The sequence below is a fragment of the Scyliorhinus torazame genome, chromosome 4 (genome assembly GCF_047496885.1).
Source record: "Scyliorhinus torazame isolate Kashiwa2021f chromosome 4, sScyTor2.1, whole genome shotgun sequence".
NCBI lineage: Eukaryota > Metazoa > Chordata > Chondrichthyes > Carcharhiniformes > Scyliorhinidae > Scyliorhinus > Scyliorhinus torazame.
This window is the reverse complement of record NC_092710.1, coordinates 4,910,923-4,937,404: the sequence shown is the minus strand read 5'-3', so window position 1 is coordinate 4,937,404 and position 26,482 is coordinate 4,910,923. Positions and strand designations below refer to the sequence as shown.

The 26,482-nt window shown below is 53.2% G+C and overlaps 1 protein-coding gene across 3 annotated transcripts in view; it reads right to left on the bottom strand.

The window, feature by feature from the left end:
* slc43a1b (solute carrier family 43 member 1b) overlaps positions 1-26,482 on the bottom strand; it is a 193,366-nt gene that overhangs the window by 69,578 nt on the left and 97,306 nt on the right. For all 3 annotated transcript variants that reach the window (XM_072498042.1, XM_072498043.1, XM_072498044.1), the window contains exons 9-11: positions 22,053-22,193; positions 9,604-9,639; positions 8,604-8,727 (exon numbers count right to left, since the gene is read on the bottom strand). In XM_072498042.1, coding sequence (XP_072354143.1) covers positions 8,604-8,727; positions 9,604-9,639; positions 22,053-22,193 — 301 coding nt within the window. The remainder of the gene's footprint in view (positions 1-8,603; positions 8,728-9,603; positions 9,640-22,052; positions 22,194-26,482) is intronic.

Here is a 26,482-nt window from a genome sequence, read left to right as displayed (position 1 = left end):
GATGTTAATCTAGCTCCCTCACACTGTCACTCAGTAACCCTCTCCCCCAGCTCCCTCACACTGACACTCAGTAACCACTCTCCCCCAGCTCCCTCACACTGACACGCAGTAATCCCTCTCCCCCAGCACCCTGTGTTACTGACTGTATCTCTACTGATGTTAATCCAGCTCCCTCACACTGTCACTCAGTAACCCTCTCCCCCAGCTCCCTCACACTGACACTCAGTAACCCCTCTCCCCCAGCTCCCTCGCACTGTCACTCAGTAACCCCTCTCCCCCAGCACCCTGTGTTACTGACTGTATCTCTACTGATGTTAATCCAGCTCCCTCACACTGTCACTCAGTAACCCCTCTCCCCCAGCTCCCTCACACTGTCACTCAGTAACCCCTCTCCCCCAGCTCCCTCACACTGACACTCAGTAACCCTCTCCCCCAGCACCCTGTGTTACTGACTGTATCTCTACGGATGTTAAACCAGCTCCCTCACAATGACACTCAGTAACCCCTCTCCCCCAGCTCCCTCGCACTGTCACTCAGTAACCCCTCTCCCCAAGCTGCCTCACACTGTCACTCAGTAACCCCTCTCCCCCAGCTCCCTCGCACTGTCACTCAGTAACCCCTCTCCCCAGCACCCTGTGTTACTGACTGTATCTGTACTGATGTTAATCCAGCTCCCTCACACTGTCACTCAGTAACCCTCTCCCCCAGCTCCATCACACTGTCACTCAGTAACCCCTCTCCGCCAGCACCCTCACACTGACACTCAGTAACCCCTCTCCCCAGCACCCTGTGTTACTGACTGTATCTGTACTGATGTTAATCCAGCTCCCTCACACTGTCACTCAGTAACCCTCTCCCCCAGCTCCCTCACACTGTCACTCAGTAACCCCTCTCCGCCAGCACCCTCACACTGACACTCAGTAACCCCTCTCCCCCAGCTCCCTCACACTGTCACTCAGTAACCCCTCTCCCACAGCTCCCTGTGTTACTGACTGTATCTGTACTGATGTTAATCCAGCTCCCTCACACTGTCACTCAGTAACCCTCTCCCCCAGCTCCCTCACACTGTCACTCAGTAACCCCTCTCCCCCCGCACCCTCACACTGACACTCAGTAACCCCTCTCCCCAGCACCCTGTGTTACTGACTGTATCTCTACTGATGTTAATCCAGCTCCCTCACACTGTCACTCAGTAACCCTCTCCCCCAGCTCCCTCACACTGACACTCAGTAACCCCTCTCCCCCAGCTCCCTCACACTGACACGCAGTAATCCCTCTCCCCCAGCACCCTGTGTTACTGACTGTATCTCTACTGATGTTAATCCAGCTCCCTCACACTGTCACTCAGTAACCCTCTCCCCCAGCTCCCTCACACTGACACTCAGTAACCCCTCTCCCCCAGCTCTCTCACACTGTCACTCAGTAACCCCTCTCCCCCAGCACCCTGTGTTACTGACTGTATCTCTACTGATGTTAATCCAGCTCCCTCACACTGTCACTCAGTAACCCCTCTCCCCCAGCTCCCTCACACTGTCACTCAGTAACCCCTCTCCCCCAGCTCCCTCACACTGACACTCAGTAACCCTCTCCCCCAGCACCCTGTGTTACTGACTGTATCTCTACGGATGTTAAACCAGCTCCCTCACACTGTCACTCAGTAACCCCTCTCCCCCAGCACCCTGTGTTACTGACTGTATCTCTACTGATGTTAATCCAGCTCCCTCACACTGTCACTCAGTAACCCCTCTCCCCCAGCTCCCTCACACTGACACTCAGTAACACCTCTCCCCCAGCACCCTCACACTGTCACTCAGTAACCCCTCTCCCCAGCACCCTGTGTTACTGACTGTATCTGTACTGATGTTAATCCAGCTCCCTCACACTGTCACTCAGTAACCCTCTCCCCCAGCTCCCTCACACTGTCACTCAGTAACCCGACTTCCGCCAGCACCCTCACACTGACACTCAGTAACCCCTGTCCCCCAGCTCCCTCACACTGTCACTCAGTAATCCCTCTCCCCCAGCTCCCTGTGTTACTGACTGTATCTGTACTGATGTTAATCCAGCTCCCTCACACTGTCACTCAGTAACCCTCTCCCCCAGCTCCCTCACACTGTCACTCAGTAACCCCTCTCCCCCAGCACCCTCACACTGACACTCAGTAACCCCTCTCCGCCAGCACCCTCACACTGACACTCAGTAACCCCTCTCCCCCAGCTCCCTCACACTGTCACTCAGTAACCCCTCTCCCCAGCACCCTGTGTTACTGACTGTATCTCTACTGATGTTAATCCAGCTCCCTCACACTGTCACTCAATAACCCCTCTCACCAACGCCCTGTGTTACTGACTGTATCTCTACTGATGTTAATCCAGCTCCCTCACACTGTCACTCAGTAACCCCTCTCCCCCAGCACCCTGTGTCACTGACTGTATCTCTACTGATGTTAATCCAGCTCCCTCACACTGTCACTCAGTAACCCCTCTCCCCCAGCACCCTTTGTTACTGACTGTATCTCTACTGATGTTAAATCAGCTCCCTCACATTGTCACTCAGTAACCCTCTCCCCCAGCTCCCTCACACTGTCACTCAGTAACCCCTCTCCCCCAGCTCCCTCACACTGTCACTCAGTAACCCCTCTCCCCCAGCTCCCTCACACTGTCACTCAGTAACCCCTCTCCCCCAGCTCCCTCACACTGTCACTCAGTAACCCCTCTACCCCAGCTCCCTCACACTGTCACTCAGTAACCCCTCTCCCCCAGCTCCCTCACACTGTCACTCAGTAACCCCTCTCCCCCAGCTCCCTCACACAGTCACTCAGTAACCCCTCTCCCCCAGCTCCCTCACACTGTCACTCAGTAACCCCTCTCCCCCAGCTCCCTCACACTGTCACTCAGTAACCTCTCTCCCCCAGCTCCCTCACACTGACACTCAGTAACCACTCTCTCCCAGCATCCTGTGTTACTGACTGTATCTGTACTGATGTTAATCCAGCTCCCTCACACTGTCACTCGGTAACCCCTCTCCCCCAGCTCCCTCACACTGTCACTCAGTAACCCCTCTCCCCAGCACCCTGTGTTACTGACTGTATCTCTACTGATGTTAATCCAGCTCCCTCACACTGTCACTCAATAACCCCTCTCACCAACGCCCTGCGTTACTGACTGTATCTGTACTGATGTTAATCCAGCTCCCTCACACTGTCACTCAGTAACCCCTCTCCCCCAGCACCCTGTGTCACTGACTGTATCTCTACTGATGTTAATCCAGCTCCCTCACACTGTCACTCAGTAACCCCTCTCCCCCAGCACCCTTTGTTACTGACTGTATCTCTACTGATGTTAATCCAGCTCCCTCACATTGTCACTCAGTAACCCTCTCCCCCAGCTCCCTCACACTGTCACTCAGTAACCCCTCTCCCCCAGCTCCCTCACACTGTCACTCAGTAACCCCTCTTCCCCAGCTCCCTCACACTGTCACTCAGTAACCCCTCTCCCCCAGCTCCCTCACACTGTCACTCAGTAACCCCTCTACCCCAGCTCCCTCACACTGTCACTCAGTAACCCCTCTCCCCCAGCTCCCTCACACTGTCACTCAGTAACCCCTCTCCCCCAGCTCCCTCACACAGTCACTCAGTAACCCCTCTCCCCCAGCTCCCTCACACTGTCACTCAGTAACCCCTCTCCCCCAGCTCCCTCACACTGTCACTCAGTAACCTCTCTCCCCCAGCTCCCTCACACTGACACTCAGTAACCACTCTCTCCCAGCATCCTGTGTTACTGACTGTATCTGTACTGATGTTAATCCAGCTCCCTCACACTGTCACTCAGTAACCCCTCTCCCCCAGCTCCCTCACACTGTCACTCAGTAACCCCTCTCCCCAGCACCCTGTGTTACTGACTGTATCTCTACTGATGTTAATCCAGCTCCCTCACACTGTCACTCAATAACCCCTCTCACCAACGCCCTGCGTTACTGACTGTATCTGTACTGATGTTAATCCAGCTCCCTCACACTGTCACTCAGTAACCCCTCTCCCCCAGCACCCTGTGTTACTGACTGTATCCCTACTGATGTTAATCCAGCTCCCTCACACTGTCACTCAGTAACCCCCTCCCGCAGCACCCTGTGTTACTGACTGTATCTCTACTGATGTTAATCCAGCTCCCTCACACTGTCACTCAGTAACCCCTCTCCCCCAGCTCCCTCACACTGTCACTCAGTAACCCCTCTCCCCCAGCTCTCTCACACTGACACTCAGTAACCCCTCTCCCCCAGCACCCTCACACTGTCACGCAGTAACCCCTCTCCCCCAGCACCCTGTGTTAGTGACTGTATCCCTACTGATGTTAATCCAGCTCCCTCACACTGTCACTCAGTAACCCCTCTCCCCCAGCACCCTGTGTTACTGACTGTATCTCTACTGATGTTAATCCAGCTCCCTCACACTGACACTCAGTAACCCTCTCCCCCAGCTCCCTCACACTGTCACTCAGTAACCCCTCTCCCCCAGCTCCCTCACACTGTCACTCAGTAACCCCTCTCTCCCAGCACCCTGTGTTACTGAGTGTATCTCTACTGATGTTAATCCAGCTCCCTCACACTGACACTCAGTAACCCCTCTCCCCAGCACCCTGTGTTACTGACTGTATCTCTACTGATGTTAATCCAGCTCCCTCACACTGACACTCAGTAACCCCTCTCCCCCAGCTCCCTCACACTGTCACTCAGTAACCCCTCTCCCCCAGCTCCCTGTGTTACTGACTGTATCTCTACTGATGTTAATCCAGCTCCCTCACACTGTCACTAAGTAACCGCTCTCCCCCAGCACCTTGTGTTACTGACTGTATCTGTACTGATGTTAATCCAGCTCCCTCACACTGTCACTCAGTAACCCTCTCCCCCAGCTCCCTGTGTTACTGACTGTATCTCTACTGATGTTAATCCAGCTCCCTCACATTGTCACTCAGTAACCCTCTCCCCCAGCTCCCTCACACTGTCACTCAGTAACCCCTCTCCCCCAGCTCCCTCACACAGTCACTCAGTAACCCCTCTCCCCCAGCACCCTCACACTGTCACTCAGTAACCCCTCTCCCCCAGCTCCCTCACACTGTCACTCAGTAACCCCTCTCCCCCAGCACCCTCACACTGACACTCAGTAACCCCTCTCCCCCAGCTCCCTCACACTGTCACTCAGTAACCCCTCTCCCCCAGCTCCCTCACACTGACACTCAGTAACCCCTCTCCCCCAGCACCCTGTGTTACTGACTGTATCTTTACTGATGTTAATCCAGCTCCCTCACATTGTCACTCAGTAACCCCTCTCCCCCAGCTCCCTCACACTGTCACTCAGTAACCCCTCTCCCCCAGCACCCAGTGTTACTGACTGTATCTCTACTGATGTTAATCCAGCTCCCTCACATTGTCACTCAGTAACCCCTCTCCCCCAGCTCCCTCACACTGACACTCAGTAACCCCTCTCCCCCAGCTCCCACACACTGACACTCAGTAACCCCTCTCCCCCAGCACCCTGTGTTACTGACTGTATCTTTACTGATGTTAATCCAGCTCCCTCACACTGACACTCAGTAACCCCTCTCCCCCAGCACCCTGTGGTCCTGAGTGTATCTCTACTGATGTTAATCCAGCTCCCTCACACTGACACTCAGTAACCCCTCTCCCCAGCACCCTGTGTTACTGACTGTATCTCTACTGATGTTAATCCAGCTCCCTCACACTGACACTCAGTAACCCCTCTCCCCCAGCTCCCTCACACTGAAACTCAGTCACCCCTCTCCCCCAGCTCCCTCACACTGTCACTCAGTAACCCCTCTCCCCCAGCTCCCTGTGTTACTGACTGTATCTCTACTGATGTTAATCCAGCTCCCTCACACTGTCACTCAGTAACCCCTCTCCCCCAGCTCCCTCACACTGTCACTCAGTAACCCCTCTCCCCCAGCTCCCTGTGTTACTGACTGTATCTCTACTGATGTTAATCCAGCTCCCTCACACTGTCACTCAGTAACCCCTCTCCCCCAGCACCTTGTGTTACTGACTGTATCTCTACTGATGTTAATCCAGCTCCCTCACACTGTCACTCAGTAACCCCTCTCCCCCAGCACCCTGTGTTACTGACTGTATCTCTACTGATGTTAATCCAGCTCCCTCACACTGACACTCAGTAACCCCTTTCCCCCAGCTCCCTCACACTGTCACTCAGTAACCCCTCTCCCCAGCACCCTGTGTTACTGACTGTATCCCTACTGATGTTAATCCAGCTCCCTCACACTGTCACTCAGTAACCCCTCTCCCCCAGCTCCCTCACACTGTCACTCAGTAACCCCTATCCCCCAGCACCCTGTGTTACTGACTGTATCCCTACTGATGTTAATCCAGCTCCCTCACACTGTCACTCAGTAACCCCTCTCCCCCAGCTCCCTCACACAATCACTCAGTAACCCCTCTCCCCCAGCTCCCTCACACTGACACTCAGTAACCCCTCTCCCCCCAGCTCCCTCACACTGTCACTCAGTAACCCCTCTCCCCCAGCACCCTCACACTGACACTCAGTAACCCCTCTCCCCCAGCTCCCTCACACTGTCACTCAGTAACCCCTCTCCCCCAACTCCCTCACACTGTCACTCAGTAACCCCTCTCCCCCAGCACCCTCACACTGACACTCAGTAACCCCTCTCCCCAGCACCCTGTGTTACTGACTGTATCTCTACTGATGTTAATCCAGCTCCCTCACACTGTCACTCAGTAACCCCTCTCCCCCAGCTCCCTCACACTGACACTCAGTAACCCCTCTCCCCCAGCACCCTGTGTTACTGACTGTATCTCTACTGATGTTAATCCAGCTCCCTCACACTGTCACTCAGTAACCCTCTCCCCCAGCTCCCTCACACTGACACTCAGTAACCCCTCTCCCCCAGCTCCCTCACACTGACACGCAGTAATCCCTCTCCCCCAGCACCCTGTGTTACTGACTGTATCTCTACTGATGTTAATCCAGCTCCCTCACACTGTCACTCAGTAACCCTCTCCCCCAGCTCCCTCACACTGACACTCAGTAACCCCTCTCCCCCAGCACCCTGTGTTACTGACTGCATCTCTACTGATGTTAATCCAGCTCCCTCACACTGTCACTCAGGAACCCCTCTCCCCCATCTCCCTCACACTGTCACTCAGTAACCCCTCTCCCCCAGCTCCCTCACACTGTCACTCAGTAACCCCTCTCCCCCAGCTCCCTCACACTGTCACTCAGTAACCCCTCTCCCCCCAGCACCCTGCGTTACTGACTGTATCTCTATTGATGTTAATCCAGCTCCCTCACACTGTCACTAGGTAACCCTTCTCCCCCAGCACTCTGTGTTACTGACTGTATCTCTACTGAGATGGAGAAGGGGCTGAATGGAGCCTCCTCCAGTTCCTGTGTCACAGGCTGGAGAAGGGGCTGAATGGGGCCTCCACCTGTTCCTGTGTAATGGGCTGGAGAAGCGTCTGAATGGGGCCCCCTCCTGTTCCTGTGTAACAGGCTGGAGAAGGGGCTGAATGGGGCCTCCTCCTGTTCCTTGTAACAGGCTGGAGAAGGGGCTGAATGGGGCCTCCTCCTGTTCCTGTGTAACAGGCTGGAGAAGGGGCTGAATGGGGCCCCCTCCTGTTCCTGTGTAACAGGCTGGAGAAGGGGCTGAATGGGGCCTCCTCCTGTTACTGTGTAACGGGCTGGAGAAGTGGCTGAATGGGGCCTCCTCCTGTTCCTGTGTAACGGGCTGGAGAAGGGGCTGAATGCGGCCTCCTTCTGTTCCTGTGTAACAGGCTGGAGAAGGGGCTGAATGGGGCCTCCTCCTGTTCCTGTGTAACAGGCTGGAGAAGGGGCTGAATGGGGCCTCCTCCTGTTCCTGTGTAACAGGCTGGAGAAGGGGCTGAATGGGGCCTCCTCCTGTTCCTGTGTAACAGGCTGGAGAAGTGGCTGAATGGGGCCTGCTCCTGTGTAACAGGCTGGAGAAGGGGCTGAATGGGGCCTGCTCCTGTTCCTGTGTAACAGGCTGGAGAAGGGGCTGAATGGGGCCTCCTCCTGTTCCTGTGTAACAGGCTGGAGAAGGGGCTGAATGGGGCCTCCTCCTGTTCCTGTGTAACGGGCTGGAGAAGGGGCTGAATGGGGCCTCCTCCTGTTCCTGTGTAACAGGCTGGAGAAGGGGCTGAATGGGGCCTCCTCCTGTTCCTGTGTAACGGGCTGGAGAAGGGGCTGAATGGGGCCTCCTCCTGTTCCTGTGTAACAGGCTGGAGAAGGGGCTGAATGGGGTCTCCTGTTCCTGTGTAAGGGGCTGAATGGGGCCTCCTCCTGTTCCTGTGTAACGGGCTGGAGAAGGGGCTGAATGGGGCCTCCTCCTGTTCCTGTGTAACAGGCTGGAGAAGGGGCTGAATGGGGCCTCCTCCTGTTCCTGTGTAACAGGCTGGAGAAGGGGCTGAATGGGGCCTCCTCCTGTTCCTGTGTAACGGGCTAGAGAAGGGGCTGAATGGGGCCTCCTCCTGTTCCTGTGTAACGGGCTGGAGAAGGGGCTGAATGGGGCCTCCTCCTGTTCCTCTGCCTCCCCTCTCACCTGACCGAGGTCCCTTCCATGTCCACGCACTCCGTCAGGCGCCAGTCCATGATGTAGCCGATCAGGGGAGAGGTGAAAAGGCACAGCAACTGGAGGATCCCAAATATGGACGAATAGAAATTCACTGAAGGGGCAGAGAAAGAGAGAAATTAATTCACTTGCCGATGACACATGGTTACCTGTTGTGGACACAGAGCAGCCAAAGGAGGCAGGTGCATTGACGTGGGCCCGAGATGAGGCCTGGTGCTCGGCACAACATCGAGGGCCGAAGGGCCTGTTCTGTGCTGTAATGTTCTATGAACTTCGCCGGCTCGCTGTGATTTTGCCTCAGGATCCGAATGAGCCGCAGTAACAAGGGGTGGCCACCGGATGCCCCCAGAGGCCCAGGAGGAGAGACTCACTGTCCCTCTGGTGGTTGGCACGAGGGACTACAGCAACCCAGTCACATGTTCCCCATTGCGGCCAAGCGGCCATTTTGTTGACCATCGCCCACTCACCGTTCCGCAGAATACCGTCCGGGTCGTTTATCTGCCAGTGGGACTGAAGTGACACGCATGTAAAACGAAGGCCCGTGAGGGGCCATGTGATTACTCACATTGGCTGTGAGGGCCGTGTGTTTGTGTTGTAAATATTTCATTCCTTCTCACCATTCGGCGTTGGTGACAGGCCTGTGGTGTTGGGTGTTCCGATATACAAACGTCATGTTGCGTGTGCGTCGACTGGTCCGTCGACCTGTCCACCACTGTGCGTGTGTGATTGCACCAGATGTCAATATGGATATCATGACAAGACCCATTAACATATCAAAGTTAAAGCATTTCAGACAATGCATTATTGGACTACCTGGCGAGTACCACATTATTCTTATTCAATGAGTCCTGGTTAGCAAATGAGGCCAATTTCAATCCTGACGCCCACTGAGGTGAAGGAGGGAGCCTCACCAACCCAAAGTCACAGACTGAGACCCTCCGCCCGAGAAACCAAACTCGCGTTCACTCACCAATATCATCTGCTTCATGCATCAAGTCTTTATTTTCTGCAAAAGAAATGAGCAATATTCATCATTAATTTGACTCACTCTTTTTCAATCAAATATCTACACTGACTGGTGTCTCTCCGAACCCCTCTCTCTCTCAGGGAGTTAACTGTACACTGACTGGTGTCTCTCAGTCCCCTCTCTCTCTCTCAGGGAGATATCTGTACACTGACTGGTGTCTCTCAGTCCCCTCTCTCTCTCTCAGGGAGATATCTGTACACTGACTGGTGTCCCTCAGTCCCCCCTCTCTCTCAGGGAGATATCTGTACACTGACTGGTGTCTCTCAGTCCCCTCTCTCTCTCAGGGAGATATCTGTACACTGACTAGTGTCTCTCAGTCCCCTCTCTCTCTCAGGGAGATATCTGTACACTGACTGGTGTCTCTCAGTCCCCTCTCTCTCAGGGAGATATCTGTACACTGACTGGTGTCTCTCAGTCCCCCCTCTCTCTCAGGGAGCTATCTGTACACTGACTGGTGTCTCTCAGTCCCCTCTCTCTCTCAGGGAGATATCTGTACACTGACTGGTGTCTCTCAGTCCCCTCTCTCTCTCAGGGAGATATCTGTACACTGACTGGTGTCTCTCAGTCCCCCCTCTCTCTCAGGGAGACATCTGTACACTGACTGGTGTCTCTCAGTCCCCCCTCTCTCTCAGGGAGCTATCTGTACACTGACTGGTGTCTCTCAGTCCCCCCTCTCTCTCAGGGAGATATCTGTACACTGACTGGTGTCTCTCTGTCCCCCCTCTCTCTCAGGGAGATATCTGTACACTGACTGGTGTCTCTCAGTCCCCTCTCTCTCTCTCAGGGAGATATCTGTACACTGACTGGTGTCTCTCAGTCCCCTCTCTCAGGGAGATATCTGTACACTGACTGGTGTCTCTCTGTCCCCTCTCTCTCGCAGGGAGATATCTGTACACTGACTGGTGTCTCTCAGTCCCCTCTCTCTCTCAGGGGGGTATCTGTACACTGACTGGTGTCTCTCAGTCCCCTCTCTCTCAGGGAGATATCTGTACACTGACTGGTGTCTCTCAGTCCTCTCTCTCTCAGGGAGATATCTGTACACTGACTGGTGTCTCTCAGTCCCCTCTCTCTCTCTCAGGGAGATATCTGTACACTGACTGGTGTCTCTCAGTCCCCTCTCTCTCTCAGGGAGATATCTGTACACTGACTGGTGTCTCTCCGTCCCCTCTCTCTCAGGGAGATATCTGTACACTGACTGGTGTCTCTCAGTCCCCTCTCTCTCTCAGGGAGATATCTGTACACTGACTGGTGTCTCTCATTCCCCCCTCTCTCTCTCAGGGAGATATCTGTACACTGATTGGTGTCTCTCAGTCCTCTCTCTCTCAGGGAGATATCTGTACACTGATTGGTGTCTCTCAGTCCCCTCTCTCTCAGGGAGATATCTGTACACTGACTGGTGTCTCTCCGTCCCCTCTCTCTCAGGGAGATATCTGTACACTGACTGGTGTCTCTCTGTCCCCTCTCTCTCAGGGAGATATCTCTACACTGACTGGTGTCTCTCAGTCCCCTCTCTCTCAGGGAGATATCTCTACACTGACTGGTGTCTCTCAGTCCCCTCTCTCTCTCAGGGAGATATCTGTACACCGACTGGTGTCTCTCAGTCCCCTCTCTCTCAGGGAGATATATGTACACTGACTGGTGTCTCTCAGTCCCCCCCTCTCTCTCTCAGGGAGATACCTGTACACTGACTGGCTGGTGTCTCTCAGTCCTCTCTCTCTCAGGGAGATATTTGTACACTGACTGGTGTCTCTCAGTCCCCCCTCTCTCTCTCAGGGAGATAGAACATAGAACATAGAACAATACAGCGCAGTACAGGCCCTTCGGCCCACGATGTTGCACCGAAACAAAAGCCATCTAACCTACACTATGCCATTATCATCCATATGTTTATCCAATAAACTTTTAAATGCCCTCAATGTTGGCGAGTTCACTACTGTAGCAGGTAGGGCATTCCACGGCCTCACTACTCTTTGCGTAAAGAACCTACCTCTGACCTCTGTCCTATATCTATTACCCCTCAGTTTAAAGTTATGTCCCCTCGTGCCAGCCATATCCATCCGCGGGAGAAGGCTCTCACTGTCCACCCTATCCAACCCCCTGATCATTTTGTATGCCTCTATTAAGTCTCCTCTTAACCTTCTTCTCTCCAACGAAAACAACCTCAAGTCCATCAGCCTTTCCTCATAAGATTTTCCCTCCATACCAGGCAACATCCTGGTAAATCTCCTCTGCACCCGCTCCAAAGCCTCCACGTCCTTCCTATAATGCGGTGACCAGAACTGTACGCAATACTCCAAATGCGGCCGTACCAGAGTTCTGTACAGCTGCAACATGACCTCCCGACTCCGGAACTCAATCCCTCTACCAATAAAGGCCAACACTCCATAGGCCTTCTTCACAACCCTATCAACCTGGGTGGCAACTTTCAGGGATCTATGTACATGGACACCTAGATCCCTCTGCTCATCCACACTTTCAAGAACTTTACCATTAGCCAAATATTCCGCATTCCTGTTATTCCTTCCAAAGTGAATCACCTCACACTTCTCTACATTAAACTCCATTTGCCACCTCTCGGCCCAGCTCTGCAGCTTATCTATATCCCTCTGTAATCTGCTACATCCTTCCACACTATAGACAACACCACCGACTTTAGTATCGTCTGCAAATTTACTCACCCACCCTTCTGCGCCTTCCTCTAGGTCATTGATAAAAATGACAAACAGCAACGGCCCCAGAACAGATCCTTGTGGTACTCCACTTGTGACTGTACTCCATTCTGAACATTTCCCATCAACCACCACCCTCTGTCTTCTTTCAGCTAGCCAATTTCTGATCCACATCTCTAAATCACCCTCAATCCCCAGCCTCCGTATTTTTTGCAATAGCCTACCGTGGGGAACCTTATCAAACGCTTTGCTGAAATCCATATACACCACATCAACTGCTCTACCCTCGTCTACCTGTTCAGTCACCTTCTCAAAGAACTCAATAAGGTTTGTGAGGCATGACCTACCCTTCACAAAGCCATGCTGACTATCCCTGATCATATTATTCCTATCTAGATGATTATAAATCTTGTCTCTTATAATCCCCTCCAAGACTTTACCCACTACAGACGTAAGGCTCACCGGCCTATAGTTGCCGGGGTTGTCTCTGCTCCCCTTTTTGAACAAAGGGACCACATTTGCTGTCCTCCAGTCCTCTGGCACTATTCCTGTAGCCAATGATGACATAAAAATCAAAGCCAAAGGTCCAGCAATCTCTTCCCTGGCCTCCCATAGAATCCTAGGATAAATCCCATCAGGTCCCGGGGACTTATCTATTTTCAGCCTGTCCAGAATTGCCAACACCTCTTCCCTACGTACCTCAATGCCATCTATTCTATTAGCCTGGGGCTCAGCATTCTCCTCCACAACATTATCTTTTTCCTGAGTGAATACTGACGAAAAATATTCATTTAGTATCTCGCCTATCTCTTCAGACTCCACACACAATTTCCCATCCCTGTCCTTGACTGGTCCTACTCTTTCCCTAGTCATTCGCTTATTCCTGACATACCTATAGAAAGCTTTTGGGTTTTCCTTGATCCTTCCTGCCAAATACTTCTCATGTCCCCTCCTTGCTCGTCTTAGCTCTCTCTTTAGATCCTTCCTCGCTACCTTGTAACTATCCATCGCCCCAACCGAAACTTCACACTTCATCTTCACATAGGCCTCCTTCTTCCTCTTAACAAGAGATTCCACTTCCTTGGTAAACCACGGTTCCCTCGCTCGACGCCTTCCTCCCTGTCTGACCGGTACATACTTATCAAGAACACGCAGTAGCTGATCCTTGAACAAGCCCCACTTATCCAGTGTGCCCAACACTTGCAGCCTACTTCTCCACCTTATCCCCCCCAAGTCACGTCTAATGGCATCATAATTGCCCTTCCCCCAGCTATAACTCTTGCCCTGCGGTGTATACTTATCCCTTTCCATCATTAACGTAAACGTCACCGAATTGTGGTCACTGTCCCCAAAGTGCTCTCCTACCTCCAAATCCAACACCTGGCCTGGTTCATTACCCAAAACCAAATCCAACGTGGCCTCGCCTCTTGTTGGCCTGTCAACATATTGTTTCAGGAAACCCTCCTGCACACACTGTACAAAAAACGACCCATCTATTGTACTCGAACTATATCTTTTCCAGTCAATATTTGGAAAGCTAAAGTCTCCCATAATAACTACCCTGTTACTTTCACTCATATCCAGAATCATCTTCGCCATCCTTTCCTCTACATCCCTAGAACTATTAGGAGGCCTATAAAAAACTCCCAACAGGGTGACCTCTCCTTTCCAGTTTCTAACTTCAGCCCATACTACCTCGGAAGAAGAGTCCCCATCTAGCATCCTCTCCACCACCGTAATACTGCTCTTGACTAGCAGCGCCACACCTTCCCCTCTTTTACCTCCTTCTCTGAGCTTACTAAAACACCTAAACCCCGGAACCTGCAACATCCATTCCTGTCCCTGCTCTATCCATGTCTCCGAAATGGCCACAACATCGAAGTCCCAGGTACCAACCCATGCTGCCAGTTCCCCTACCTTGTTTCGTATACTCCTGGCATTGAAGTAGACACACTTCAAACCACCTACCTGAACACTGGCCCCCTCCTGCGACGTCAAATCTGTGCTCCTGACCTCTATACTCTCATTCTCCCTTACCCTAAAACTACAATCCAGGTTCCCATGCCCCTGCTGCATTAGTTTAAACCCCCCCAAAGAGCACTAACAAATCTCCCCCCCAGGATATTTGTGCCCCTCAGGTTCAGATGTAGACCATCCTGTCTGTCGAGGTCCCATCTTCCCCAGAAAGAGCCCCAGTTATCCAAAAATCTGAATCCCTCCCGCCTGCACCATCCCTGTAGCCACATCTCTCAGTCCCCTCTCTCTCTCTCAGGGAGATATCTGTACACTGACTGACTGGTGTCTCTCAGTCCTCTCTCTCTCAGGGAGATATCTGTACACTGACTGGTGTCTCTCAGTCCCCCCCTCTCTCTCAGGGAGATATCTGTACACTGACTGGTGTCTCTCAGTCCTCTCTCTCTCAGGGAGATATCTGTACACTGACTGGTGTCTCTCAGTCCCCTCTCTCTCAGGGAGATATCTGTACACTGACTGGTGTCTCTCAATCCCCTCTCTCTCAGGGAGATATCTGTACACTGACTGGTGTCTCTCAGTCCTCTCTCTCTCTCAGGAAGATATCTGTACACTGACTGGTGTCTCTCAGTCCTCTCGCTCTCAGGGAGATATCTGCACACTGACTGGTGTCTCTCAGTCCCCTCTCTCTCAGGGAGATATCTGTACACTGACTGGTGTCTCTCAGTTCCCCCTCTCTCAGGGAGATATCTGTACACTGACTGGTGTCTCTCAGTCCCCTCTCTCTCTCTCAGAGAGATATCTGTACACTGACTGGTGTCTCTCAGTCCCCCCTCTCTCTCTCTCAGGGAGTTATCTGTACACTGACTGGAGTCTCTCAGTTCCCTCTCTCTCAGGGAGATATCTGTACACTGCCTGGTGTCTCTCAGTCCTCTCTCTCAGGGAGATATCTGTACACTGACTGGTGTCTCTCAGTCCCCTCTCTCTCTCTCAGAGAGATATCTGTAAACTGACTGGTGTCTCTCAGTCCTCTCTCTCTCAGGGAGATATCTGTACACTGACTGGTGTCTCTCAGTCCCCCCTCTCTCTCTCAGAGAGATATCTGTACACTGACTGGTGTCTCTCAGTCCCCCCTCTCTCTCTCTCAGGGAGTTATCTGTACACTGACTGGTGTCTCTCAGTCCTCTCTCTCAGGGAGATATCTGTACACTGACTGGTGTCTCTCAGTCCCCCCCTCTCTCTCTCTCAGGGAGATATCTGTACACTGACTGGTGTCTCTCAGTCCCCTCTCTCTCTCTCAGGGAGTTATCTGTACACTGACTGGTGTCTCTCAGTCCTCTCTCTCAGGGAGATATCTGTACACTGACTGGTGTCTCTCAGTCCCCTCTCTCTCAGGGAGATATCTGTACACTGACTGTTGTCTCTCAGCCCTCTCTCTCTCAGGGAGATATCTGTACACTGACTGACTGGTGTCTCTCAGTCCTCTCTCTCTCAGGGAGATATCTGTACAATGACTGGTGTCTCTCAGTCCCCCCCTCTCTCTCAGGGAGATATCTGTACACTGACTGGTGTCTCTCAGTCCACTCTCTCTCAGGGAGATATCTGTACACTGACTGGTGTCTCTCAGTCCCCTCTCCCTCAGGGAGATATCTGTACACTGACTGGTGTCTCTCAATCCCCTCTCTCTCAGGGAGATATCTGTACACTGACTGGTGTCTCTCAGTCCTCTCTCTCTCTCAGGAAGATATCTGTACACTGACTGGTGTCTCTCAGTCCTCTCGCTCTCAGGGAGATATCTGCACACTGACTGGTGTCTCTCAGTCCCCTCTCTCTCAGGGAGATATCTGTACACTGACTGGTGTCTCTCAGTTCCCCCTCTCTCAGGGAAATATCTGTACACTGACTGGTGTCTCTCAGTCCCCTCTCTCTCTCTCAGAGAGATATCTGTACACTGACTGGTGTCTCTCAGTCCCCCCTCTCTCTCTCTCAGGGAGTTATCTGTACACTGACTGGTGTCTCTCAGTCCTCTCTCTCAGGGAGATATCTGTACACTGACTGGTGTCTCTCAGTCCCCTCTCTCTCTCTCAGAGAGATATCTGTAAACTGACTGGTGTCTCTCAGTCCTCTCTCTCTCAGGGAGATATCTGTACACTGACTGGTGTCTCTCAGTCCTCTCTCTCAGGGAGATATCTGTACACTGACTGGTGTCTCTCAGTCCCCTCTCTCTCTCTCAGGGAGATATCTGTACACTGACTGGTGTCTCTCATTCCCCTCTCTCTCAGGGAGATATCTGTACACTGACTGGTGTCTCTCAGTCCCCTCTCTCTCAGGGAGATATCTGTACACTGACTGGTGTCTCTCAGTCCCCTCTCTCTCAGGGAGATATCTGTACACTGACTGGTGTCTCTCAGTCCCCTCTCTCTCTCAGGGAGATATCTGTACACTGACTGGTGTCTCTCAGTCCCCTCTCTCTCAGGGAGATATCTGTACACTGACTGGTGTCTCTCAGTCCCCCCTCTCTCTCAGGGAGATATCTGTACACTGACTGGAGTCTCTCAGTCCCCTCTCTCTGTCTCTCAGGGAGATATCTGTACACTGACTGGTGTCTCTCAGTCCCCTCTCTCTCTCTCTGGGAGATATCTGTACACTGACTGGTGTCTCTCAGTCCCCTCTCTCTCTCTCAGAGAGATATCTGTACACTGACTGGTGTCTCTCAGTCCCCCCTCTCTCTCTCTCAGGGAGTTATCTGTACACTGACTGGTGTCTCTCAGTCCTCTCTCTCAGGGAGATATCTGTACACTGACTGGTGTCTCTCAGTCCCCCCCTCTCTCTCTCTCAGGGAGATATCTGTACACTGACTGGTGTCTCTCAGTCCCCTCTCTCAGGGAGATATCTGTACACTGACTGGTGTCTCTCAGTCCCCTCTCTCTCAGGGAGATATCTGTACACTGACTGGTGTCTCTCAGTCCCCCCCCTCTCTCTCTCTCAGGGAGTTATCTGTACACTGACTGGTGTCTCTCAGTCCTCTCTCTCAGGGAGATATCTGTACACTGACTGGTGTCTCTCAGTCCCCTCTCTCTCAGGGAGATACCTGTACACTGACTGTTGTCTCTCAGCCCTCTCTCTCTCAGGGAGATATCTGTACAATGACTGGTGTCTCTCAATCCCCTCTCTCTCTCAGGGAGATATCTGTACACTGACTGGTGTCTCTCAGTCCTCTCGCTCTCAGGGAGATATCTGCACACTGACTGGTGTCTCTCAGTCCACTCTCTCTCTCTCAGAGAGATATCTGTACACTGACTGGTGTCTCTCAGTCCCCCCTCTCTCTCTCGGGGAGATATCTGTACACTGACTGGTGTCTCTCAGTCCCCACTCTCTCTCTCGGAGATATCTGTACACTGACTGGTGTCTCTCAGTCCCCTCTCTCTCTCAGGGAGATATCCGTACACTGACTAGTGTCTCTCAGTCCCCTCTCTCTCTCAGGGAGATATCTGTACACCGACTGGTGCCTCTCAGTCCCCTCTCTCTCTCAGGGAGATATCTGTACACTGACTGGTGTCTCTCAGTCCCCTCTCTCTCTCAGGGAGATATCTGTACACTGACTGGTGTCTCTCTGTCCTCTCTCTCTCAGGGAGATATCTGTACACTGACTGGTGTCTCTCAGTCCCCTCTCTCTCTCAGGGAGATATCTGTACACTGACTGGTGTCTCTCAGTCCCCTCTCTCTGTCTCTCAGGGAGATATCTGTACACTGACTGGTGTCTCTCAGTCCCCGCTCTCTCTTAGGGAGATATCTGTACACTGACTGGTGTCTCTCAGTCCCCTCTTTCAGGGAGATATCTGTACACTGACTGGTGTCTCTCAGTCCCCTCTCTCTCAGGGAGATATCTGTACACTGACTGTTGTCTCTCAGCCCTCTCTCTCTCAGGGAGATATCTGTACACTGACTGGTGTCTCTCAGTCCCCTCTCTCTCAGGGAGATATCTGTACACTGACTGGTGTCCCTCAGTCCCCTCTCGATCTCGGAGATATATTGGACACTGACTGGTGTCTCTCAGTCCCCTCTCCCTCTCAGGGAGATATCTGTACACTGACTGGTGTCTCTCAGTCCCCTCTCTCTCAGGGAGATATCTGTACACTGACTGGTGTCTCTCAGTCCCCTCTCTCTCTCTGGGAGATATCTGTACACTGACTGGTGTCTCTCAGTCCCCTCTCTCTCAGGGAGATATCTGTACACTGACTGGTGTCTCTCAGTCCCCCCTCTCTCTCTCAGGAAGATATCTGTACACTGACTGGTGTCTCTCAGTCCCCTCTCTCTGTCTCTCAGGGAGATATCTGTACACTGACTGGTGTCTCTCAGTCCCCGCTCTCTCTCAGGGAGATATCTGTACACTGACTGGTGTCTCTCAGTCCCCTCTCTCAGGGAGATATCTGTACACTGACTGGTGTCTCTCAGTCCCCTCTCTCTCAGGGAGATATCTGTACACTGACTGGTGTCTCTCAGTCCCCGCTCTCTCTCAGGGAGATATCTGTACACTGACTGGTGTCTCTCAGTCCCCTCTCTCAGGAAGATATCTGTACACTGACTGGTGTCTCTCAGTCCCCTCTCTCTCAGAAAGATATCTGTACACTGACTGGTGTCTCTCAGTCCCCTCTCTCTCTCAGGGAGATATCTGTACACTGACTGTTGTCTCTCAGCCCTCTCTCTCTCAGGGAGATATCTGTACACTGACTGGTGTCTCTGAGTCCCCTCTCTCTCAGGGAGATATCTGTACACTGACTGGTGTCCCTCTATCCCCTCTCGATCTCGGAGATATATTGGACACTGACTGGTGTCTCTCAGTCCCCTCTCCCTCTCAGGGAGATATCTGTACACTGACTGGTGTCTCTCAGTCCCCTCTCTCTCAGGGAGATATCTGTACACTGACTGGTGTCTCTCAGTCCCCTCTCTCTCTCGTGGAGATATCTGTAAACTGACTGGTGTCTCTCAGTCCCCTCTCTCTCTCAGGGAGGTATCTGTACACTGACTGGTGTCTCTCAGTCACCTCTCTCTCAGGGAGATATCTGTACACTGACTGGTGTCTCTCAGTCCCCTCACTCTCTCAGGGAGATATCTGTACACTGACTGGTGTCTCTCAGTCCCCTCTCTCTCTCTCAGGGGGATATCTGTACACTGACTGGTGTCTCTCAGTCCCCTCTCTCTCAGGGAGATATCTGTACACTGACTGGTGTCTCTCAGTCCCCTCTCTCTGTCTCTCAGGGAGATATCTGTACACTGACTGGTGTCTCTCAGTCCCCTCTCTTTCTCAGGGAGATATCTGTACACTGACTGGTGTCTCTCAGTCCCCTCTCTCAGGGAGATATCTGTACACTGACTGGTGTCTCTCAGTCCCCTCTCTCTCAGGGAGATATCTGTACACTGACTGGTGTCCCACAGTCCCCTCTCGATCTCGGAGATATGTGGACACTGACTGGTGTCTCTCAGTCCCCTCTCCCTCTCAGGGAGATATCTGTACACTGAGTGGTGTCTCTCCGTCCCCTCTCTCTCAGGGAGATATCTGTACACTGACTGGTGTCTCTCAGTCCCCTCTCTCTCAGGGAGATATCTGTACACTGACTGGTGTCTCTCAGTCCCCTCTCTCTCTCAGGAAGATATCTGTACACTGACTGGTGTCTCTCAGTCCTCTCTCCCTCAGGGAGATATCTGTACACTGACTGGTGTCTCTCAGTCCTCTCTCCCTCAGGGAGATATCTGTACACTGACTGGTGTCTCTCAGTCCCCTCTCTCTCAGGGAGATATCTGTACACTGACTGGTGTCTCTCAGTCCCCCCTCTCTCTCAGGGAGATATCTGTACACTGACTGGTGTATCTCAGTCCCCTCTGTCTCAGGGAGATATCTGTACACTGGCTGGTGTCTCTCATTACCCTCTCTCTCTCTCAGGGAGATATCTGTACACTGACTGGTGTCTCTCAGTCCCCTCTCTCTCAGGGAGATATCTGTACACTGACTGGTGTCTCTCAGTCCCCTCTCTCTCTCAGGGAGATATCTGTACACTGACTGGTGTCTCTCAGTCCCCTCTCTCTCAGGGAGGTATCTGTACACTGACTGGTGTCTCTCAGTCCTCTCTCTCAGGGAGATATCTGTACACTGACTGGTGTCTCTCAGTCCCCCCTCTCTCTCTCAAGGAGATATCTGTACACTGACTGGTGTCTCTCAGTCCCCTCTCTCTCTCAGGGAGATATCTGTACACTGACTGGTGTCTCTCAGTCCCCTCTCTCTCTCAAGGAGATATCTGTACACTGACTGGTGTCTCTCAGTCCCCTCTCTCTCAGGGAGATATCTGTACACTGACTGCTGTCTCTCAGTCCCCTCTCTCTCAGGGGGGTATCTGTACACTGACTGGTGTCTCTCAGACTCTCTCTCTCAGGGAGATATCTGTACACTGACTGGTGTCTCTCAGTCCCCTCTCCCTCTCAGGGAGATATCTGTACACTGACTGCTGTCTCTCTGTCCTCTCTCTCTCTCAGGGAGATATCTGTAAACTGACTGGTGTCTCTCAGACTCTCTCTCTCAGGGAGATATCTTTACACTGACTGGTGTCTCTCAGTCCCCTCTCCCTCTCAGGGCGATATCTGTACACTGACTGGTGTCCCTCAGTCCCTGCCTCTTACAGAGGTTAGGTATGCTGTGTCTTTCCTGGGAGAGCTCGATGCTGACACTGGGTATAAAGTGGGGGACTCACTGTCAGGGTAATGTAGAGGGAGCTCTGCACTGTATCTAACCCGTGCTGTACCTGTCCTGGGAGAGCTCGATGCTGACACTGGGTATAAAGTGGGGGGGGGGGGGAGACACTGTCAGGGTAATGTAGAGGGAGCTCTACACTGTATCTAACCCGTGCTGTACCTGTCCTGGGAGAGCTCGATGCTGACACTGGGTATAAAGTGGGGGACACACTGTCAGGGTAATGTAGAGGGAGCTCTCCACTGTATCTAACCCGTGCTGTACCTGTCCTGGGAGTGCTCGATGCTGACACTGGGTATAAAGTGGGGGGGACACTGTCAGGGTAATGTAGAGGGAGCTCTACACTGTATCTAACCCGTGCTGTACCTGTCCTGGGAGAGCTCGATGCTGACACTGGGTATAAAGTGGGGGACACACTGTCAGGGTAATGTAGAGGGAGCTCTACACTGTATCTAACCCCTGCTGTACCTGTCCTAGGAGAGCTCGATGCTGACAGTGGGTATAAAGTGGGGGACACACTGTCAGGGTAATGTAGAGGGAGCTCTACACTGTATCTAACCCGTGCTGTACCTGTCCTGGGAGAGCTCGATGCTGACACTGGGTATAAAGTGGGGGACACACTGTCAGGGTAATGTAGAGGGAGCTCTACACTGTATCTAACCCGTGCTGTACCCGTCCTGGGAGAGCTCGATGCTGACACTGGGTATAAAGTGGGAGACACTCTGTCAGGGTAATGTAGAGGGAGCTCTACACTGTATCTAACCCGTGCTGTACCTGTCCTGGGAGAGCTCGATGCTGACACTGGGTATAAAGTGGGAGACACTCTGTCAGGGTAATGTAGAGGGAGCTCTACACTGTATCTAACCCGTGCTGTACCTGTCCTGGGAGAGCTCGATGCTGACACTGGGTATAAAGTGGGGGACACACTGTCAGGGTAATGTAGAGGGAGCTCTACACTGTATCTACCCCGTGCTGTACCTGTCCTGGGAGAGCTCGATGCTGACACTCACTCATTCCATGTGTGACGATGAACTCCAGCATCTTGTTCATGCTCCCCATATAGAACATCAGACGTAGCTGCGTCATTCCCATGGTAACCAGACTCCAGAGGAATATGGCCGAGAAGACACTCTTGCGGAATGGAGTCGATGCTGTGGGGGAGAGAGGGAGCGAAAAGTTGGAGGGTAAGAGGTCACACATTTTGCCAGCAAAATGAAAACATCCACCTCAGAACACAGTCCATTCGGCCCACCTTCCCATCACACCTGGAATTCCGAGAACAGTTTTAGTCCCCTGATTGAAGGAAAGGTACTGCCATTGCAGGCAGTCCGGAGATGATTAACTGGGTTGACCCTGGGTAGGGAGGGATTGTCTGATGGGGAGAGGTTGAGTAGGCCGGGGCCTGTCCTCATTGGGAGTTTAGAAGAATGAAAGGCGACATTATTGACACATCGAGTGTTTGACAGGGTCGATTCTGAGAGGATGTTTCCCCGTGTGGGGGAGTCTGGGAGCAGAGGGCAGAATCTCAGAGTGAGGGGAGATTCTGAGAGGATGTTTCCCCGTGTGGGAGAGTCTGGGCCCAGAGGACAGAATCTCAGAGTGAGGGGAGATTCTGGGAGGATGTTTCCCCGTGTGGGAGAGTCTGGGCCCAGAGGGCAGAATCTCAGAGTGAGGGGAGATTCTGAGAGGATGTTTCCCCGTGTGGGAGAGTCTGGGCCCAGAGGTCAGAATCTCAGAGTGAGGGGAGATTCTGAGAGGATGTTTCCCCGTGTGGGAGAGTCTGGGAGCAGAGGGCAGAATCTCAGAGTGAGGGGTGATTCTGAGAGGATGTTTCCCCGTGTGGGAGAGTCTGGGCCCAGAGGGCAGAATCTCAGAGTGAGGGGAGATTCTGAGAGGATGTTTCCCCGTGTGGGAGAGTCTGGGCCCAGAGGACAGAATCTCAGAGTGAGGGGAGATGCTGAGAGGATGTTTCCCCGTGTGGGAGAGTCTGGGAGCAGAGGGCAGAATCTCAGAGTGAGGGGTGATTCTGAGAGGATGTTTCCCCGTGTGGGAGAGTCTGGGCCCAGAGGGCAGAATCTCAGAGTGAGGGGAGATTCTGAGAGGATGTTTCCCCGTGTGAGAGAGTCTGAGAGCAGAGGACAGAATCTCAGAGTGAGGGGAGATTCTGAGAGGATGTTTCCCCGTGTGGGAGAGTCTGGGCCCAGAGGACAGAATCTCAGAGTGAGGGGAGATGCTGAGAGGATGTTTCCCCGTGTGGGAGAGTCTGGGAGCAGAGGGCAGAATCTCAGAGTGAGGGGAGATTCTGAGAGGATGTTTCCCCGTGTGGGAGAGTCTGGGAGCAGAGGACAGAATCTCAGAGTGAGGGGAGATTCTGAGAGGATGTTTCCCCGTGTGGGAGAGTCTGGGAGCAGAGGACAGAATCTCAGAGTGAGGGGAGATTCTGAGAGGATGTTTCCCCGTGTGGGAGAGTCTGGGCCCAGAGGACAGAATCTCAGAGTGAGGGGAGATTCTGAGAGGATGTTTCCCTGTGTGGGAGAGTCTGGGCCCAGAGGACAGAATCTCAGAGTGAGGGGAGATTCTGAGAGGATGTTTCCCCGTGTGGGAGAGTCTGGGCCCAGAGGACAGAATCTCAGAGTGAGGGGAGATTCTGAGAGGATGTTTCCCCGTGTGGGAGAGTCTGGGCCCAGAGGACAGAATCTCAGAGTGAGGGGAGATGCTGAGAGGATGTTTCCCCGTGTGGGAGAGTCTGGGCCCAGAGGACAGAATCTCAGAGTGAGGGGAGATGCTGAGAGGATGTTTCCCCGTGTGGGAGAGTCTGGGCCCAGAGGACAGAATCTCAGAGTGAGGGGAGATTCTGAGAGGATGTTTCCCCGTGTGGGAGAGTCTGGGACCAGAGGACAGAATCTCAGAGTGAGGGGAGATGCTGAGAGGATGTTTCCCCGTGTGGGAGAGTCTGGGAGCAGAGGACAGAATCTCAGAGTGAGGGGAGATTCTGAGAGGATGTTTCCCCGTGTGGGAGAGTCTGGGAGCAGAGAACAGAATCTCAGAGTGAGGGGAGATTCTGAGAGCATGTTTCCCCGTGTGGGAGAGTCTGGGAGCAGAGGACAGAATCTCAGAGTGAGGGGAGATTCTGAGAGGATGTTTCCCCGTGTGGGAGAGTCTGGGCCCAGAGGACAGAATCTCAGAGTGAGGGGAGATTCTGAGAGGATGTTTCCCCGTGTGGGAGAGTCTGGGCCCAGAGGACAGAATCTCAGAGTGAGGGGAGATGCTGAGAGGATGTTTCCCCGTGTGGGGGAGTCTGGGCCCAGAGGGCAGAATCTCAGAGTGAGGGGAGATTCTGAGAGGATGTTTCCCCGTGTGGGAGAGTCTGGGAGCAGAGGACAGAATCTCAGAGTGAGGGGAGATTCTGAGAGGATGTTTCCCCGTGTGGGAGAGTCTGGGCCAGGAGGACAGAATCTCAGAGTGAGGGGATATTCTGAGAGGATGTTTCCCCGTGTGGGAGAGTCTGGGAGCAGAGGGCAGAATCTCAGAGTGAGGGGAGATTCTGAGAGGATGTTTCCCCGTGTGGGAGAGTCTGGGCCCAGAGGGCAGAATCTCAGAGTGAGGGGAGATTCTGAGAGGATGTTTCCCCGTGTGGGAGAGTCTGGGCCCAGAGGACAGAATCTCAGAGTGAGGGGAGATGCTGAGAGGATGTTTCCCCGTGTGGGAGAGCCTGGGCCCAGAGGACAGAATCTCAGAGTGAGGGGAGATTCTGAGAGGATGTTTCCCCGTGTGGGAGAGTCTGGGCCCAGAGGGCAGAATCTCAGAGTGAGGGGATATTCTGAGAGGATGTTTCCCCGTGTGGGAGAGTCTGGGCCCAGAGGGCAGAATCTCAGAGTGAGGGGAGATTCTGAGAGGATGTTTCCCCGTGTGGGAGAGTCTGGGCCCAGAGGACAGAATCTCAGAGTGAGGGGAGATTCTGAGAGGATCTTTCCCCGTGTGGGAGAGTCTGGGAGCAGAGGGCAGAATCTCAGAGTGAGGGGAGATTCTGAGAGGATGTTTCCCCGTGTGGGAGAGTCTGGGAGCAGAGGACAGAATCTCAGAGTGAGGGGAGATTCTGAGAGGATGTTTCCCCGTGTGGGAGAGTCTGGGCCCAGAGGACAGAATCTCAGAGTGAGGGGAGATTCTGAGACAATGTTTCCCCGTGTGGGAGAGTCTGGGCCCAGAGGACAGAATCTCAGAGTGAGGGGAGATTCTGAGAGGATGTTTCCCCGTGTGGGAGAGTCTGGGCCAGGAGGACAGAATCTCAGAGTGATGGGATATTCTGAGAGGATGTTTCCCCGTGTGGGAGAGTCTGGGAGCAGAGGGCAGAATCTCAGAGTGAGGGGAGATTCTGAGAGGATGTTTCCCCGTGTGGGTGAGTCTGGGCCCAGAGGGCAGAATCTCAGAGTGAGGGGAGATTCTGAGAGGATGTTTCCCCGTGTGGGAGAGTCTGGGCCCAGAGGACAGAATCTCAGAGTGAGGGGAGATGCTGAGAGGATGTTTCCCCGTGTGGGAGAGTCTGGGCCCAGAGGGCAGAATCTCAGAGTGAGGGGATATTCTGAGAGGATGTTTCCCCGTGTGGGAGAGTCTGGGCCCAGAGGGCAGAATCTCAGAGTGAGGGGAGATTCTGAAAGGATGTTTCCCCGTGTGGGAGAGTCTGGGCCCAGAGGACAGAATCTCAGAGTGAGGGGAGATTCTGAGAGGATGTTTCCCCGTGTGGGAGAGTCTGGGCCCAGAGGACAGAATCTCAGAGTGAGGGGAGATTCTGAGAGGATGTTTCCCCGTGTGGGAGAGTCTGGGACCAGAGGGCAGAATCTCAGAGTGAGGGGAGATTCTGAGAGGATGTTTCCCCGTGTGAGAGAGTCTGGGCCCAGAGGACAGAATCTCAGAGTGAGGGGTGATTCTGAGAGGATGTTTCCCCGTGTGGGTGAGTCTGGGCCCAGAGGGCAGAATCTCAGAGTGAGGGGAGATTCTGAGAGGATGTTTCCCCGTGTGGGAGAGTCTGGGACCAGAGGGCAGAATCTCAGAGTGAGGGGAGATTCTGAGAGGATGTTTCCCCGTGTGGGAGAGTCTGGGCCCAGAGGACAGAATCTCAGAGGGAAGGTTCTGAGAGGATGTTTCCCCGTGTGGGAGAGTCTGGGAGCAGAGGGCAGAATCTCAGAGTGAGGGGAGATTCTGAGAGGATGTTTCCCAGTGTGGGAGAGTCTGGGAGCAGAGGACAGAATCTCAGAGTGAGGGGAGATTCTGAGAGGATGTTTCCCCGTGTGGGAGAGTCTGGGCCCAGAGGACAGAATCTCAGAGTGAGGGGAGATGCTGAGAGGATGTTTCCCCGTGTGGGAGATGCTGGGAGCAGAGGGCAGAATCTCAGAGTGAGGGGAGATTCTGAGAGGATGTTTCCCCGTGTGAGAGAGTCTGGGCC